The 19,949-nt window shown below is 38.0% G+C and overlaps 1 protein-coding gene across 1 annotated transcript in view; it reads left to right on the forward strand.

Moving 5' to 3' along the window:
* LOC104083469 (type II inositol 3,4-bisphosphate 4-phosphatase-like) overlaps positions 1 to 19,949 on the forward strand; it is a gene marked incomplete at its 5' end in the record, with an annotated part of 60,475 nt that overhangs the window by 734 nt on the left and 39,792 nt on the right. The window contains 4 exons of the mRNA XM_009586958.1: positions 10,039 to 10,211; positions 11,232 to 11,355; positions 12,425 to 12,542; positions 17,252 to 17,392. Coding sequence (XP_009585253.1) covers positions 10,039 to 10,211; positions 11,232 to 11,355; positions 12,425 to 12,542; positions 17,252 to 17,392 — 556 coding nt within the window. The remainder of the gene's footprint in view (positions 1 to 10,038; positions 10,212 to 11,231; positions 11,356 to 12,424; positions 12,543 to 17,251; positions 17,393 to 19,949) is intronic.

A 19,949-nucleotide genomic window follows, 5' to 3' on the forward strand; every position in this document is an offset into this window, starting at 1 on the left:
CTTGTTGCTTTCTCTAAGCATAGATTAGATCTGCTTCATAAGTCTGATGAGACTTTCTGATGTGCAAGTGTGTTGCAACAAATGAAACAGCTCCTTAGTGATAATGGTGGTAGTCCAAATATAAAGAAATCAGAACCAACCCTTGTGCCACTCTTCAGTTAAAAAAACCAACCAAACAAACAAAAAAACCCCACAAAACAACAAACCCTCCCCCATCTAGCTTATTTTATGGAGCTTTGTATAATTTTGGCTTTTTTTTCTTTTTTAAATTGTGCATTTTATCCTATATTTTCCTTTACGTGTTCCCCCCTACCCCCCCCCGATTTTAATGACATAATTTTATATCAAGGGTTTTAAAGTTATTAGAACTCATTTGTAATTTCTTTCTTACATAACAAGAATTAAAACTATTTTTTTCAGCAGTATATAATTTCTGTAGAAACTGGTGAGTTTCTTGCCAAAGATTTTGGTTGTAGTATTGATTTTTAATGCAGCTGCAACAGCAGTATTTTTACCAGGATGAGAGATTTGTGCTGGTGTCCTGGAATTCTTGTTTTCAGTGCCAGATGTGTTGCTCTTGTTTTTGTATGAGTAGTCCAGAGACCAGAGTATTACTTATCTGTTTGCTTCTCTGAATTTCTGTCTACCAGGCAAGGATCCCTATAACGTTAGAGAGATTGATGATATCATCTTTGTTCCCTAGTGTAGGCTTGCAGGTGCAAAGTATCAACACAGTTAGCTTTCTACATTTTTCAGACCTTTTTCAGATAAGAAGGTACAAATATGCAACAGTGAGGTAGGTGTAGTTGTCAACTTGAAAAATTCTTTCGAAAGTGAACCCAAGCATGCTGATTTTGATTAAAAGAACAAAATTGAATATTTGTTCTTGTGCCTAACTCTCTTCTCTTCCCCCTGGTACTAACAAGCTTTTCTGCTATTGTTAGCAGAAATCCAGTATGTCCATTAGAAATGTTTTTCAGGTAAAGTAGTAATACGCTTTCACCCAAAGTTCCCCCAAGTTACCGCAGTGCATTTGTTTTATGTATACATAAACACACATGTACTGTTTTTTATCTGTATTCCATAGTTACGGAACAAAACTTCAGATTTCCCCTTCCCTCCCCAGTCTGAAAAAAGTCATGATTTAGGATAATTCTTCTTGGATGCTTTCTGACATGCTTAGCAATGTGAATGTTTACAGGTTTTCCTTCACTCTCTTCAACCCTCCTTGAACACGTCCTCTGTTATTCTGTATAAGCCATGAAATGTATTTAACCAGTCCATCTGAGTAATTATAAAAAAAGTGTGCTCTTAGCTTTGATTCAGGCTGAAGACCCTACACAGGCAAATGAAACATTGGCTCACAAAGCCAAAAAAACTTAAAAGTTACTTCTTTTTAAGTACTATAATAAGCAGTCATCAAGTAGAATGAAAGGTACCTCTTGCTAGGCATTAATGATAATTGTAATGGTTAGAAAATTATAGATGTGTTTCATCCAGCTCAGGAGTTGTCTTCTGGAGCTGACAGGCCAAGGACACAAAAAATATCAAGATGTTACGGCACTGGAATAAATTCTTCCTTTTTTCCCTCATTTCAGGGCCTTCCCTATTTCTCTTGAATCAGTACAAGTGCCCTTCTGTAAGAGCAGAGTCAGTGCTTCTGTTGAGTTGTGCTGACTGTTCTGCAGCACCCCATCACATAGAAACTGCAGGAGATTTGTGGGCCAGATCGCTTTGTTTTCGTGTTCTGCTTTTTGAGGAAGACATCATTTCCTAATGATGCTTTCATGAGAGCATTGTGCAGTGCCTTTGACAGCTTATAGGACTTTCATGGTCATGTAGAAATGGAGATGTTATAAAACTGCTGTCTTTTATAGGACTTACTAAAAAGATGGAGCTTTCTGAAGAACCATCCAGGTGTGTGCCAAAGTTGGTTGGTTTTCAAAACCATTGCCTTTGGGGCCAGAATTTTTCATGCTTGACTTCTCTATGAGAGTGTCATTTTATGTGTTTGTTTTTTCCCTGCACCTCCCTCTCTTAAGTTTGACATGAAGCCCTGAGGATGCACTGTGAAGCACCTACACAGAGGCTGAGATTCTAAGTTTAGGGTTATAAATTCTGCCTTAATTCTGCTCCATTTTATATTTGAAGCCTGGTTGTATGGGTTCATAAGTTTTTCCTAGATATAAAATCATACTGTGTTTACACCCATAGATACATTTCTAAAATGACAGAATTTTATGCTACATACAATTCACAAACATTACATATGTGAAAGGTTTGACATATCTTGTGATTATGTATTATACCGTAATTTGAGCATAATGTGTTTCATTAACGCTGCAAATGGACGGGTACAGATAGATCTTTGAGTCTGAAACTGCTTCAGTGCTGGAGTTGATCCTAAGAAAACTTGTGCTGCTGTTTGTAAGACAAATGGGGAATTCCCAGGATTTTGACCAAAACATTGAAAAGTATGCCTTAAAGTATGGGATGAAATGTTTGTTTATATTAGTGAACCTGACTGTTTTAATACAATTTTTTTTTTTCTAGCATACAACAATGAAAAAGATGTCAGAGAATGCACACATGTTCATTTTAGATGCTAGGAAATGTTATGACAATAATTTGATGGTTTTGAGCAATAGCATATTCCTATAACAATAGATGTTGTCATAACATATATTCAGAGCTTCCTAAGATAGGTTTATATTTGCAGTCTCAGTGTTGACATCATGTGATCTTATTCTTTTTTTCCCAACGTGCTTATATTTATTGTGTGGGATCTTTGTAATCAGAAATATCGGTGGCACCTTTTTCTTGTACTTACCTTTCAACATGAATTATACCTTCCTTAGCCTAACTTCTCATGCAGCCTGATCTTTGAGTGTATTCTTAAGACTCAATTTGAGTTATCAGTTACCAAGGTAACATGCTATGGTTTCATCAGTTGCAGGATTATGATTTCTCTGCAGGATAAATCAGGAAGAGTAGATGGATTTTAAGAGGGGGTTTTTTTTATACTTTTAACTCTAGGCTGGTTTGCCTTGGAGAACTAATTGACAACATTAAATTCTTTTTATTTTTTCCTTTTCATTTTCCATGGGAGTCAGAATGTGAAAGCTGTCCTGCAGCATCAGAGGTGCCAGTGAAACACAGTAGTTTGCTCTTATGCTTACACAGTCCCTGACAGATTGCCATGTTTAGCCGTGCTGCTAAAAGAGGCTGTTGTTTCCATCAGCTCCTTGTACCAGAACGATCCGCCAGCCATTCCTCCGCTGGCTCTGTGTGAGTACTCCCTAATTTGCTACATACAAAATCCACCACATTATCTCAAACAATTTAAGTTGGCAGTGTGATTGCATCTGGATTTTGCCTGAAGTGAATTACGGAATCATGAACTATGTTGCTGGGCGGATGAATTGGCCAATGCTAACCTTCAGCATAGGTAGCACCTGGGGAATGGTGCCATATTTCCTAGCTGGAATGAAGGAAAACATCTGTTCATAGCCACATTGCTACAGGCATACGTAGGTTAATTTTTCTTGAATAATCTGGTATGCGATGGGGACTCTGTAAGTCTGGATTAAAACTTTCCATCTTTCAGTGCCCTAGGGATGGGCACTGCATCCTTTCAGTGCATCTCTCCCAATACAGTGCTGGTAGAAATGTGAAATAAAACTGTGTTCTCGTTTTGTTTGCATCTTCAGAAGAAGAGCTTTTACTGTAAGTTATCATTTAGTCAGGAAGATGAAAAATTCTCCCTTGGTCTGTGTTCGCTTGAGTAGCAGACGTTATTTATTTTGAGGAAACAAAAACACTTCTGAAAAACTTTTTCTTCCCTTCCTTTTCCCCACATTTTTCTTTCCTGTTCTCTTAAGCTTGTCTTTGCATCAACTCTATTTGTGCAGTTTTTTTCTTTTCCCTCTCACTTTTATAGCATCCTTCTCTTTTTGATAGGGTCCTTAACTGGGCTATATGTTGCCCAGCATATAAGACAACCCCTTCAGCAGTACTTTCTCTAAGTAATTTGGCTATTGATGGAAGCTTAAAAATGTGTAAGGGAAAGGAAGACTATTTAACGGAATTAACAAACTAGTTTTTAAACAAGACATCAGAATATTTGGTTGCACAACACTTCTAGAGCAAGGTTTATCCATTACTCCTATGTTTCGAGTATATTAGATTTCCTTAGCTGTATGTCTGTTGCCATCGCCTTCTTTCTCTGTTTCCACTGTGAGTAAAGCTGCTGAGACACTTGTATATGTATGATTAGATGGTTTCCATTTGCACTATTAATCCATGTGACAGCGTAGAAAATCTCAGATGATTACAATGGAATAATAAATCCCCAAGAATTCAAAATTATACTTCTGGACACCAAAACTGTGCAAAGTAGACTGCTATTATATTAACTGCAGAAATACCAGGAAAATTATGCAGGTTTTTGGTGTTCCTGTGAGAAATGCTGCAGAATTATGAGCGTAAAACCTCATCCTTTCTCAAAGAGCTTAGCCCTCATACTAGAGTTAAACTGAGCTCCAAGAGCTGAGTGGCAAGATGAAGGAAGCTGAACTTTTCATGGTGCAGTTAAATACGAACTCTACTAAGTCAGTTTTTAAACCTCCCTTGGGAAAAAAAAAAGAAATCAAAAGAATGTTCCTATCCAAGGTGAGTAAATTCAGACTCTGTGGGTTAATTATTTCATACTGTTTGCACTAGCTGTTTCTGAGGTGGTTACTACTCTTTTGGGTTGGTTGGCCTGTTTTGCTTGCCTTTTTTATAAGGTATTAGAGTTCGTCTAATGTTCAGTTTGTGATGTCAGGACAACTCCTTATTTACATTGTTTGGCCTCTATTATTTCAATCCTGTGTTAGATCGTTTGTATGTTCAGGTAATAAGGGAAAAAGTGATTAGCTACAGTAAAAAGTTAAGTTGTGGGTAGCTGCTGTTACCTATGTTTCTAGGGCCCTCTGTTCCTTTAAGAATACGACATTATGCTTTCTTCTGCTTTTAATTCTGTGTTTAGTTTTTAACTTCATACCATTTAAATTTTCAGGTGACTTGAAATTTGAAGCCATCAAAGATTTCCACTCATTTTTAGGTGGTGCAGACAGCAGTGACAGAATTGGCTTCTCTGTTGCCAGGGCAAAAGGAGATAGAAGTGCTATTCCAAAGCCTTAGGGCTTTTCCTGTTTGATTACCAGCACATTTTAATAAGCACTTCAATGGGTCTGATTTTGAAAAGAGCAGGAGCTTGCTTTTCTGCCAAACTTTATCAAATTTAACATGCAGTTTGACATATTGCAACTTGAGTATTAGCATGTAGAAATGACTAGTTGGGTGCTTTGCAGGTCATTTGCCTGTGCAGGCATGTTGATTAAGAGAACATGGGACTGAAGGGCATTTTCCAGAAACCGAAGGGTGAATCCTGTCGCAAACAGAACTTCCACAACTCTCTGTTAGCAATGGAAGTAGAGTATTTACTTAGTGCTGCACATACTCTTGTTTTAATCTTACACTAACTGCATAGTGGTGATACTACTTCTTTTAATTTTATCCTTCCATTTTCCATTTTAATGTATTTGGCTTTTATGCCTTGTTTTAGTTTCCTTTCCAAAGGCTGACTGGCACGATTTTTGAATTGGGTTTTCTTGCTTCATCAGTAGGCTTTGACTCTTTTGTTTGGATGCTAAATATTCCAAACAGGACAGGCTGCCCTTGCCATTTGAGCGACCTGACAGTCATCCTGTAGTCTCCTTGTTGCTTATGTTCTTGCTCCTAATGTCTTTTTTGAGATGTTTAGTCATTCAGTTAATTCTTCAGTCTTTTTCAAAGGATTTTCTGCTGTGTTGAGGATGTAAATCTTGCAATTTTAACTTAAAAGAAATTTGACACCTGAAGTGTCAAACGTGTGTAAGTCCTTGAATGCATTAAACACAAAAGCAATAATTTGTACTATTCCCTTCCCTGAGTGATTCTCCAAAGCTATCATCAGTCTCTGTGGGAGTAAAGGTCCTGAGCCGATGGTTGGCCCCCTGCATCTTCTTTACAGCAACAACTGATTCGGAGCTGACTGCCCATTTTCTCATGGAGGAGGAGTTGTAGGGCATCTAGCACCTCTCCCAAACTCTTTTGGACGTACAAGCAGTGGCTCATAACCAAGCAGTATCCTCACATGTCAACAACGTTGTGGCAAGATAGATCAGGATAATCTAAACCTGAACTTAGACCAAGATTTTAAAGCTCCCTTTACAGATAATATCTCTTTATGAATTTCATTAATATTCCATATTTATCCTTTGCATACAAGACAATTTTATTTTCCAAGTTCTACTGAATTTACTTGTAAGCTTCAAAATACAATGCTTTTTTTTGTTTCATAACCTTCAGTTTTGCAGTGCTTCTCAGTTTCAAGGAGCAACTTAAAAGCTGCAGTATTTGCTATAGGTAAGTGCTTCTGATGGATATTTGGAGCTTTGTGCATTGTTAATGAATGACCTTGATTTATATTCTTGCTGGAATATTTGCAACAGGATATCCTGCATAACAAGTGACATATGGCGATTTTAACAGACCAAAGATTGAGCAGCGATACAGATTTTTTTTTTTTTCTAGAGTTGTCTTTTCTGAGACCTCAGTCTGTGATACACCTCTTATTTGGATCTTAACACACTAAACTTGCTTTAAAATAGAAGGACAAACATGAGAAAATACTAGTCCATTCATAAGTATTGTTTTCAAGAAACAGTGCAATCCCTCTTTTAGATTTGCTAACTAGCTCCACCTTCTGGGGATTGGACATCCTTGCTAATTGTGAACAAGAATTTTCAGTGTAAGCAAGGAGTAATGATTGTTATGGATAAATTAATCGCATGAGGGTGTAGTTTTATCTTCTTTCCTTTTGGCAACTACAATTCTATTTATATTGTATAATAAAATAATTTATCTTTCCTTGGTCATTAGGGTAAGGTTTCCTACAAACCTACAATTTTTATTGTTTCCTACAAAGCAAAATATGTATGTAAGTAAAGCACTGTATTCTTTGGGATATTAAATACTCGGTAGGATTTATTTTTAATATATTTAGCATGAATGTCCTTTAATGAAAAGATGGCCTTGAGAATCTCAAATCGTTGAATTCCTTCTTAATGCTTACTGACAAAAATTACTTATGTTAGTAAGTTGGTACTCCAGGCATGTAGTCTCCCCCAAAAAATTCTTGTGAAAAAATGATCTTGAAGCTACTACAAGGTATGTGCAAAATAATTTGGAAATCATGATAGAAGGTAGTTATCCGTTGTTTACTGCCAACCTGGAAGGCTGCATGAAGTACAATCCACTTACATTTTTTTCTGGGTGCGGTATTATTCAATATTTTCATTACTGACTTGGCTTATGAAATATGGATGATGCTTATAAAATTTGCAGATGCTTAAAGCTGGGAGAGGCTTTAAGCACCATGGCAGCAGGATTAGAATGGATCTTGATGAAACGGAGCACTGAAATATTAGGATGCAGTTCAGTAAGGACAAGTACAAAGTTATGTTCCTAAAGAAGCAGGAATACACGGTGCAGATTGACTGGTTAAGTGGCAGCTCAGTAGAAACAGATCTAAGTGTTCTGTGACTTGTGGCCAGTACGTGACCCCCTCTTTTATGAAAAAGAGCGTCAGTAATGCTCTTTAGCCCTATCCACATAACCTGAAATTGTAACAGCAGGTTCACAACGTGTGGCTAGTTCTAGAAATTCAGCTTTTTCTCTCGTGCCCTGGCTGTCAGTGTACTTGCAAGATCCTTGGCTGTGTCTGTATCCAGCTCTGCTTTCCCATTAAAGTGGGACAAATGTCTATTAGCTGTAGCCTCAGGTCCACTTTAAAGTGGCCAGGTATGATCTTTTTCATTATTTGCTCAAGTCAGAAGCAGCCAACAAACTCTATTCTGACCACATGCAGCCCTGTTCACGGGTTTAGTATGCATTGCATCTTTTAATCTCATTCTGCTGCAGTTGCTTTCCTTGACATTTATTTATTGATTAATTTAATAAATTACTGTAATTTAAGACTAGAAATGAGAGTTTAGATTGTCTGGTCTGTCTAGTCTGACTTGCAGTATGTCACACCTTGTTGTCTACCTTATTTCTAAATTCGACTGTGTCTCACAGCAGCCTCTGGCCTTTGGTGGTTCTTTTGCTTTTATTCCCTCGAATAAACATCCCCGTTAGTACTTGTTATTTTCTCCTCGTGAAGAGGGGAAATCAAGTTGCTGCTCAGCCTTTTTCATAGGCTTAGGGAGATTAAACTCTAAATCTTGGTAGCTCTTCTCTGCAAGCTCTCCATTTTTTTCAGCAGCCTTTTTAAAATGTGTACACCGGAGCATGGCACGCCGTGTATCAGTACTCTCTTAGTCAATGGCATGTATAAAATCACCTCTTTTTGCTGGAGCATGAAACTGGGGATGGCTTGTGTTCTGGTTTGTTCGCAATGGTTCTATCTTTGTAACTGCGGTTTTCCAGGGAACAGTTCTTCAATCTGTATTACTCACACTTAAATATGTATGACTGTTAAAACACACGTTGTCTGACCACAAAGACGTTATTTGCAAAGGAACCCAAGTTGTTCTCTGTGACTGCCCTGTCCTTGTTCCGATTTCCTCTTTCCTGTGCCTTATTTTTTTGCAGTTTCTCCTGGCTTTCAAAGTTCTCTCTGGTCTTCTTGGCTACAGTTTGATTCATTTACGTATTTTTCTGGAGCATAGCCAAATTGACTTTGCAACAGGCAGCTATGTCTTCCTGCCTGAAGAATTTCTTCAGTACTAATGAGTCTTTCATCAGCCTGACTCAGAATGTTACCTGAAACAACGTGCTGTTATCTTCCACCTAATTACAATTTAAATGGAACAGATTTTAACTATCATTGATTCTTAATTACACTAATCTACAGAAAATATGAGTCAGTGATGGACTGTATTAAGTCAGTTACACTCCCTATTTTTATATAGATTCTTCTGGAGTGTTGATTTCTCTTTCATTTTAAATTGTAACAGTGAAACTGAGATGTAGATTCTAAAGGAGGGTGTTTTGTTTTGTTTTGTTTTTTTTTAATTTGCTCAGCTTAGAGGAGTAGGCAAAACCATATGCAAGTACAATGCAGGTATGATTTTATTAAATCCTGAAAAATTCAGGAGCAACTTGGGTAATTGGGCAAGTTTGATTAAGCTGTTCTGATTTTCCTCCATTTCTAGTTATCATTTCGTTTCATTTGTAATATATTAAGGATTCCCATTTTTGAAGCATTTCACTAGCTTTTTTTTTCTGATATCCCTAACATATATTCTAACAGAGCAAAACATATTACAAAATAGTTCTAAATCTCTCTGCTCAAAGTAGCTAAAAAAATAATGAGTTCAATATCTCTAAATATTTAAAGAGACCAATATAGAGAGAAAAAGAAATGTGACCTGAAGGTTAGTATTTTTCCAGACTATACATTAAACAGATAATATCCTTTCAGATATCTATTTCTTCTTCTGTTTTGCCTTCCGGCACCCACTTTTTCTTAAATATAGGCTCCCCCCCCCCCCCCCCCCCCCACCCTCTTTTTTTTGTTTCTTTTTTTTTTTTGATGGTACTTCGTTTGTTTAGATAGCAAGTTGTCAGTGCTGGAAAGAACAGGAGATCTTCATCTCCGCTGTACTCATCTTGTGCTAAATGAGTTTTCACATGTATCCTTGTATGCTTTGTTTATGACACTTTAATGCAAGTTTTACGGAGAAGTTAGGTCTGTTAAAAAGTCACTGTTTCAGGGTCTAGTTGGATTCAGGCCAAGGATTTAGCCCCAGTCTCAGTGATAAGCTGGAGTCCTACCTCTGAGCATATTCTCCGATGGTGTTTGCTGTACCACAATGGTTAGGATAGAGCTGCAGGGTCGTTTTTAAGTGTAGGATGATCTACGCAAGCCACTGCAGCTCTCTTTCAGTTCCGAAAAGGAGTTTCACTGCAAGTTTTCTGTTTTGGAACGGATGATCTGTCTTGTTCTAGGTGACTGGTATGAACAGCTTTATCCCCTGGTGATTACGCTGAAGGACTGCATGGGAGAGGTGGTGACCAGGGCAAAGCAATCGATGGCATTTGTTCTGCTCCAGGAACTTGCCTGTGGTTTGCCACAATGTTTGATGCTGACCCTAAGAAGAGACATCGTCTTCAGTCAAGCAGTAGGTTGTCTTGTGTCACTTGCTTCCTACCGTTGCTATAATTAAGCATACTATTCATGCCAGTGTTTGTGTTTTTCTTTTTTGTTGTTGGTTTTTTTTTTTCTTTTGCCAGTTTAACACACCTTTTTCATATATTTTCCATTACATCCACTTAAATATTCTATAATGTGATGGAGAAATTAATGGTAAATGGAAATCCATAGTTACTGTATCACTGAGTCAGAGAAGTAGGTCTGCAATGGACTGGAAAAGGTCACCTTTTCTCCCTTTTGCACAAAGAAGGATCCCTAAAGCTATTTTTAGTCTTCCTAGATTATATGCCAGTATCCTCACCCATAAGTGAAGTTCTCAAGTCTAGCCTTGAATATTCCTTGCTACTATTCAAGCTAGGTATTTTTTTTTCTCCTGGTCACCTTGGTAATGAAGAACAGATTATTTGTTTTCAGTTTGTAGCAGTATTTTATGTGTTTTGAAGACTATTAGCATGTCTCTTCTCAGACTTGTCTTCTCTTGGTAAATAACTGAAGTTCTTTTGATCTTCTCCTGTAGATCCTGTTTTCCAGATAGATTTTTCTCTAAATGTTTCGTCTAATTTCCCCTTAAGTTATATGTTTTTCCTAACATAATTAAGGAGTTAGGGTGCAACTGCCAAGGAGAGTCCGTTGCATTAGGTGCCCAACTGCTTTCAAATCCATCATAATTTACAGCCTTATGTGTTTATAACGTGCCAACGGAGGTTCTGGTCTCGCTTACATCAGTGTAAATAACACACAACCCCACAAAACAAATTAAGCGTATCTAATGTAAAATAAGGAACTATTTCACTGCTTTTTACACCAAAAAGTGCCTCAATAATGTATTAATAGGAAATTATGTATGTAGTCACTAAACAGAAATATCTGTGCTGTTTTCTCAAATACCTTAGTATTACTTCTGTTGTGTATAATGATAGCAAGCCTCATTTTAACTATGTTATAACAGCACATCTGATAATTTCACGTTTTTTCATTGTCTTTATAGCTCGCTGGATTGGTCTGTGGGTTTATAATCAAATTGCACACAGGTTTACATGATCAAGGATTTTTACAACAGCTTCATACTGTTGGATTGCTTGTGCAATATGAAGGACTCCTTAGTACGTATAGTAAGTATTGTTCTTGGACAAAGTTCCCTTTGCATGCAGACCAGAAGTTTACCCAGGAGGTTAGGTTCTTATTTTAACCTCTGTTCTGCTTCCAGTAATTTGGCTTGTTGAATCAACAAGTATTATCCTTAGGAGACAGTAGGCTTCCATATAATAGCACAGTTGAAGTCATTGATACTGTGTTGTCAATTCTGCATCAAAAATTACTCATTTATTTTATTCTGAACTCCTGTGAGAACACTAGTTTCTAATTATTGCATGCAGAGTGCTGAACTACATTGTCTTAAATACAGGAGACTCCTTCCCCAGTACAGCTAGTGGAACTTTTGGGTTTAATAAAAACTGTCTCCATTTGTTTAGGCATTTGGCCTGACCCAAAATAGCAGGTTTATAAAGCTAACTCAAACAGCAGATTTAAACAGTTACTGACTCTTATCAGCCTTTGCCCTGACCACGCCAGTATTGGTTATGTGAAGATAGCTTGAAAACTGTTTGATCCCAAGCTTGTTACAGATGCCATCATTTGATAGGTATTAAAAAGGACATCTGGAGCGGGAAACTGCCGTATGTTTCAAAAAGCTTTGAACTAGATGTGTTGGAATCCTTCCCCAAATTGGAGATTTTGACCAAAGTAGAGGGATTTAGCATTTGTGCAGCTCTCTAATGCACAGGCAATTGCAGATCCTCACTTGGAGATTGCTGTCAGGCTCCCTTTTGCATGATACTCATTGTTGTTATTCTCAAAACCTTTGTCCTCCATCAGCAGGACAGTCTTTAAAAACACTTTCAGAATAGACAAAAATGGCTTTCCTGAGGTTATTCTATGCACATATAGAGTAGGCTGATTTTCAGAGGTGCTTGGTACTCATAGTTATCATTTAGGCCACAGAGAATTGTCAGCAGTTCTAAAAATCAGTCTGCTTTTATGTAGGTTACCTTAATGTGGATTTAGGGCTGTGATTTTTAGAAGCACAGACTGGAAAATATAATCCCTGTATTGCTTTACTATAACCTATTCAGTGACTGATCCATCTACTCTGTTAATAACGTCTGTAATCTTTCCATATAGGTGAAGAAGCGGGGATGCTGGAAGACATGGCTGTGGGGATTTCAGATTTGCAGAAAGTAATGTTTAAAGTCATTGAAGCCAAGTCAGAAGATTTTTTGCCTGTTGTAACTGGAAGGCGGTAAGAACTTTGTTTCCTGGAGCCCATGGCATGTAGTTTTAATCTGTAGCACGTGAAAACCCAGATAATGGTTTTCTTGTTGCTGAGTTCTATTGTGTGGAAAGTGCAGGAGTTTTCATTTTCATGAGGTGAATGGAGGTGTAATGAGGTAGTAGGGGCTTGTAGAGCTAATAGTAATACGGGCTCTGGGTCACTTTCCTGATGAAAAGCTGAAAGTTCCAATTGTATTACTACAAATTAATCAAAACAGTGTCTGGGTTGTGCAGAGTTTCTGTTGCATTTTTCATGTATAGATACTGAATCAAAGAGAAGTGACAAGGTCAATATTTACAAAAGTGGCCTTTAACTGAAGAAACCTTGTTTTTCAGGTGTCCAGAACTTGTATTTCAGTGTGACAAATGAAGTTGCATTTCGAAGAGTTAGGCTGTGATTGTCTTAAGACAGAAACTGAAAAACTCGGATGCCAAAACGTAGTGGTTACTGTTGAAAAATGAAGCCTATCTTAGTTGCTGAAGATCACACAGGACATACGCAACTTCAGAAATCCTTGCATAAAGCCACTAATACATTATGCATCTCGCATAAGCACTGCTGAAGATCAGGACATAAACTGAAATACTTCATTAATTGTGGCTATAAGAGGGTTAACAAGATTGTTATGTGGGAGGAATGCGTTTTTCATCTACATTATTATTCTAGTCTGAAGCTCGAAATGTTTTTACTTTTGCAGAAATCACTTCCTTAATAGTATCATTATTCTTAAGATGACTGTAAATTAAATTCAGCTAAAAGCAGCAACTTTTAGAAAAGATATGTTTCCTCTGAAGGGGGCTTTCACCACTGATTTACTTAATTATTCTGGATGATTCACTCTCATCCTATGAGCCTTCCGAGAAAGGATTGAAATAAATAGCAGGAAGGCCGGAGTATGATAGGCAACACATCGGGAATAATTAAGAATAATTATGGTACGTAGATAAAACAGAAGAAATACATCCTTTGTAAATCACAGCAGTCAAAAATCTTGAAAAATCCAGCAGCTACATTTATTGGCTTGCTGCCATTACTGCAGTACACTGAAGTGTCACGCTAGGAGGTCCTGGGTTTGAAAGAGACTCGAGCTTTCAGCTGCCTCAGGCATTCTGGACTGATGGAGTAGTCAGTCTTTAGGAAGAAGAGTTACTGCCTGTGATTGCTGTACTGTACTTACTGGCAGGTATTCACTGGATGGAATCGGTATCAGACAAAAAGAAAAAAAAAAATCTTTAAGGCTTATGTGGAGGAGCCCTATTCCTCTTAGAGCTGTAATGAGACAGCTCCTTATCAGGCAGCATTGGAAGTCAACCATAAAAAGAGAAGACAGTGGAAAACCTAGCTATTTTCTAATTAATGTTTAAAAACTCCACGATTTTTAGATCATTTTGGTTGTTGTACGGTGTGGCTTGATAAAAAGAGACTAAAAGACTGTAGAAATGCAAGACAGAAAATTAAGCTACAAATTCTTATCTTGCAGAGTCAGAGTATTCGCTTGTAATTGTTTTTCTAGGGAAGTGCTTACGACTGAGATTCTATGTACACAAACAAATCAATCCAAAGAGCATGGCGTTGACTAGCAGTGCGCTAACCTGCTGATGTGGGTGGCTGACCCCGACCATCCAGGTGCAGTGAAGCTCTGTTCAGGCACTCAGGTTCTTTTATTATAGGCAAAAATAGTTAACACTAACTTTTATAAAATTCTTTGATAGAATGTATTTGATTGTGCACGTGAGCTTTGAGGCAACACAAGGTTTGATGCTGTGCTTTCAATGAAGCCCACAATCAGACTAGCACTTACAGCCACATTGAAGTGATCGAAAAAGTTGTCACTGAGCTGAAAGAAGAGCTGGGTAAAGCACCTCCCAGCTGAGGTGCAGTGACTGACCGTGTGTGCATTTTTTTTTTCTATAACAAAGCAAAGGTGTGTGTAAATGACTTGTTTTGTGTTTATTGCAACGAACTAAGAGTGTTCAAAAGCAATTTCAGCCAGCTGCGAGTAGCTGCAGGGTCCATGGCCTGCAGCTGCGCGGGGGTAATTTTTAGAAGCTTTCTAACAGGACTGCAAATGTTCGTCTATCTTCATATGTGATGATAACAAATACTAGAGAATAAGGCAAATCAAGGCAAAGAAAGGGATATTCTTAGCCAGTCCTGTTTTGGTGAAATCATATACATTTAAATATTTAATACCTAAATTTATACAATTCGTTCTGAAAGAGATGATTTATTATTTACTCTCTTAAACACACTGGATTTCTCCACCCTGTGTTTTCCCAAGAGATCATTAAATGTTAAAAATTATCTACTGATTTTTCCTTCTCATTGGAAAATGTAGTAGCCGCCTTATCTAGGACGAGAGGAAATGGCCTCAAGTTGCGCCAGGGGAAGGTTAGATTGGACATTAGGAAAAATTTCTTTACTGAAAGAGTGGTCAGGCCTTGGACCAGGCTGCCCAGGGAAGTGGTGGAGTCACCATCCCTGGAGGTATTTAAAAGACGTGTAGATGAGGCGCTTAGGGACATGGTTTAGTGGGCATGGTGGTGTTGGGTTAACGGTTGGACTTGATGATCTTAGAGGTCTTTTCCAACCTTAATGATTCTATGGTTCTATCTATCTCATGCCAAAATCACCTGGTGTCTCTGCACTGAGTCTAACCATAAAAGAGAGAAGCTACATGGTGATAAAATTTACTGCTATATTACTCTTTCTTGTTTAAGTAAAAGCATAGGACCTGTAAGTACTCAAATGGTACTGATGTTAATTTATCGTGCCTAAAGTTCAGCATTTCTCGATGTTCTTTCACACACTGAAAGATTTGTAGTGATTTTGGGGGTGTGAAATGTAGCAATGCAGTGATTTGGTGGCATTTTGGTTCAGTAGCGTATGCTCTTTGAATTAGACTAAACCAACATTTCTTCTCAGCCTCGTGAAAGCACTCCATCACAGAAGAACATTCTCGTAGCACTTGACAGCAGCTAGGAGTGCTCACACGCAGGCGGAGAATGAATGCTGCTATGCAAAGATCATTTGTACGGAGTTCTTTACTGTCATCCTTGCTAACTCTCTATTTCCTTCACATGGGTGAATTAATTAAACAAAACACAAACCAAATAGACTTATCTGGGGAGTAGAACTTTTTTTTTTTTTCCCCCCTTTGCTCCCACTCCCGGACATGTATCCTCCATTCAAAACTGATAACCCCCCTCAGTCAGGAGCACCAGGCATTTGCTCAAAGATTACACACTACTTCTAGCCCGTACCAAAGCATATGCTGTTGTCCTAGCTGAATGTCACAAGCCTGTACTGGATCCATTTTATTTTGTTCTCAGACATGTGGGCAGGATAGAGGTTCAAACATTACCGCTAGGTCTTCTAAGCTGAAGCTCTTTATCCAAACACCTACTCTGAGATAGTGCCACTCATCCCCCCAGCTTGCCAAGGGTGTCAGAGCTACTGCAGAAACTGCCCTTTTTCTTCAAGGTTTTCTGCCTTTTCTTCCCCAAATTCTATACATGGCTAATCCAGATTGTATTTTAATTCTTTAGCAAGCACATGATTGATTAAAATAGGGTTGGAGGGTCTTCTATAATGATAGATTATTTTAATAGGTGCGAACAGAAGTCTTCATGATAGATTATTTTAATAGGTGCGAACAGTTTTTCATCTTAAGTTTACATGCAAAACTTGTGTGACTTCCTAGGCCTGGTTTCTGTAGGTAGGATATAGATCCTCCTTCCCTCCTGTTGCTGTAATACTCTTCCTTCTTGGTGGTATACCAAATGTGCTCTGCAGGAGAGAAAATTTCAGTCTTCATTATCAGTTGGCCCTCTTTGAATGATTAAAATGCCAAATCCTGGAGACAAACGGATTTTCTTCTAGTCTGTTCTTTCTTTGTTAGACTGATTGCTCTAATAACAGAAAGAAACCTAATAAAAACTAAGTTAACAGTATGCCATTGTTTCTGTTGTGGGGTCAGGCATCAATTCTCAAAGACAGGTGAAATTCAGCTTGGGGGTTCCACATGATCAGAATTTGGACTGGCAACCAAAGTAACAGGTTTTTCATAAAGACAGACCAAACACAAACATAAAACCAGAACTGCTATATATCATATCCCTTCTCCTAAAATAGGATTCATGTTTGTGTAATGAGCCTTCAATTATTATCTTCACAGAGTCAATTTTGTTATTGGTGATGCTTTCTATCCCCAGGGAGAAAATCCATCCACTGAAGAAAATGGTAATTTTGCTTTGGGTTTTTGTGAAAGGTTTTTGCTCATATTACATTTAGAGTGGATACAGGATCAAGTTGTGGCTTCTGAAAGGAAGTTGTTTTTGTAACTCAGCAAGATGCATTTTAAGAGTCGAGGTGTTCTCATTGATATTTTGGTAGCAGAAGACTTTTACTGCTTTCATCTTTAGTCCTATTTTCACTTCAGTAAAGAAGTCAGTATCAAGAGTGTGTAATTACATATACCTGCCTTTTTCCGTATAGCTTGGTTATGCTCTTAAAACAAGCAAGCTGAATCGTCACATTTTATGGTTCAATACAATTAAGGGGAAAAGGGGGAAACTGATTTATAAGCCTATATGTTCTCTATAATTTAAGAAGGTTATAATTTCAAGCAAACCAATCAATATTCCCATCTTTACTCTTCTTTTTATTTTTCCTAGTGAACATTACATTATAGAGGTCCAGCTTCCAGCAAAGATGTTTGAGTTGCTGCCACAAGAGATTAAAGAAGGAAAGCTACTTCGCATGTATCCAGTACTCTTTAATGTCGGAATCAATGAACAACAAACACTTGCAGAGAGGTAAGAAAAAATCACGTTTCATTTTCTGTAAAGTGTGCCGTGCTAGTACAAGATATCTCTCAGGATTGAAAATAAATCTTTTTTGTTATTTGCTCTTGAACCATCTCACATTGACTCGGTGTGTGTTTTTTAAAAAATTAAAGGAAATAAGCACAAGCTATGAAGCAATGCAAAATAATGAAAAAATCCAAGTGAAGGTATGACCATATGCAGGACTTTATTTCACACAGTCAACACCAAGTTTCCTTTGGATGCAGATATAAAATGGATTTCTATTTCACGGATGTAGAAGTTTGTTCATATACAGTACTTTGGCCTTCTCAAACATGAGTTTGAAAATTTGAAATTAGTGTTATCTTAAAGGTGGGGTTGAAGATGCTGGACGAGTCATAAGCTAGAAAGAGATCATTTTTCTCAGCTTGTTAGGGCTTTTTTCCAGCTTTGAGGAGTGGTAATTAATAATAGGGAATGCGTTATTAATATGTTTGTAGAAACATGAAGGCTGATGTTAAAGTTCTGATGTCTTAATAGTACTCCTTTGGAAAGATTGCTGGAAACTACTTAATTAATACAATAATAGTCAAAGTTTCACTGACCTATTAATTTTCTCTTCCAAGAGAAGGGTATCTGTCGGTCATGTTAAATTACCACGTTTGTGCAATGCTATAACTGCAAGGCAGACATCAACAATGGTTTTATTAACAGAGCATCCACGTTATAATATGTAACATAATACGTATCTTTAGATTGCATTCACTACAAACTCAAAACCAAAAGCAAAATTGTAGCTGGGGAAATAGAGGGAGACAGTGAAAAACCATTAACATGGAAAATAGGCAAGAAGTTAAGCACAACAGGAGTTTCATGTCCTGTTCTTTGTAGGCAGCAGAGTAAAAGGAGTCTTTTAAGGAAGACTTCTAAGGAATGCCATCAGGTAGCTTTGTGGATGTATATGGGAGACTTCTCCAAGTTGTGAGTGGTGGTGTGTGAGAAAATTAAGGTAGAAAATTGCAATGGGAGACATAGGCTGAATCAGGAGACAGTAAAAACTGGCATTGTACTAGTGAAAGAGTTGAGTAGTTGGTTAGAGAACTTGAAACACTCTTGAAAATGAAAATAGCTTATTATTGATGCCATAAAGAAGGGAAAAGTGATGCTATGGGAGGAGTGACATGGCTAAAGTGATAGCATACAAAACCAACAAAATCAGTCATGACAATTGTGACTAGAACATGTCGCGTTTTTTTCCAAAATCAGAGAAAAGGAGTATGGAGTAACCAAGACGCAAGTTTGTGAGAGCTTACATGGGTGGGATAGACAGGAAGGACTATATATTACAAATATCCTGAAGAAAGATTTGACAAGATGTAGAAATAGCCTGGATATTTGGATGTAGAGGAGTCGGTGTGAAAAGATATCTGGCATGCAGGTGGAATGGCAGGAAGAATGCTAGTATTGTTCACAGTGGTGATTTTACATTGTGCACAAAGAAAGCCATGAATGAAAAATTAATATATGTATATCTATAAATATAGATATATATTAATATCTATATCTATCAAGCAAATCAAGTTGGATTATTCCATGCAGAAACAGCTTGTCCACATGCACTTACAGGTGTAAACATTAGACTTAATTCAAAATATTACGTATCTCCTAAAGCTGCACATTTGTCTTCGAGATTGGAAACACTGCACATGCTTTTTGGTAAAAAGGGCTTTTTTGTGGGAAAATGAATATGAGAATAGAAATAAGGTTTTGAGCTAAATTTCTAGACAATGTTACTTTATTACATGCAAACATCTCTTCTTTCAATAAACCACAGTTTAAAAGAAATACTCTCATGTGACAGCGCAGCAATGGCTACTGAGGAAGTAGCCGAGTCTTTTCCCTCTTTGGCCCATTTAAATATTTGATTCCCTTCTGCGTGATGGAGCAGTACATTTAGTATCTTCTGATTTGTGTCCCCTTTTGTCTACCTGAATTTCTCACTTAACCTGTCCATGCCTCTCTTTCTGTACTCCTCCATTTCCTTTTCTGTCTTCTTTTCTTCATTTCAAGGCTACTCTAAAGATGAGTTGCAAAAACTTGGCCCTAACTGTCCAAGGGACATTCCCATCTTTACATACGTTCGTATCTCTCATGGTGGACGTACCAGGAGAGGGGGTTTTGGGGGTTTATTTAGCCTATGTGAAACTTGGCTGTTGTAGAAATTTTGGTCTCGAAGACCAAAAATTTTGCCCATATAGCTATAGTCAGTTCATGGATAAGCGTAATGACATTGGGTGTGCTGGTTGACAGCTGGCTGAACATGAGCCGGCAGTGTGCCCAGGTGGCCAAGGCGGCCAACAGCATCCTGGCCTGTATCAGAACTAGTGTGGCCAGCAGGAGTAGGGAGGTGATCGTGCCCCTGTACTCGGCCCTGGTGAGGCCGCACCTCGAATACTGTGTTCAGTTTTGGGCCCCTCACTACAAGAAGGACACTGAGGTGCTGGAGCGTGTCCAGAGAAGGGCAACGAAGCTGGTGAAGGGTCTAGAGAACAAGTCTTATGAGGAG

This window comes from Fulmarus glacialis, unplaced genomic scaffold (assembly GCF_000690835.1).
Source record: "Fulmarus glacialis isolate BGI_N327 unplaced genomic scaffold, ASM69083v1 scaffold6431, whole genome shotgun sequence".
NCBI lineage: Eukaryota > Metazoa > Chordata > Aves > Procellariiformes > Procellariidae > Fulmarus > Fulmarus glacialis.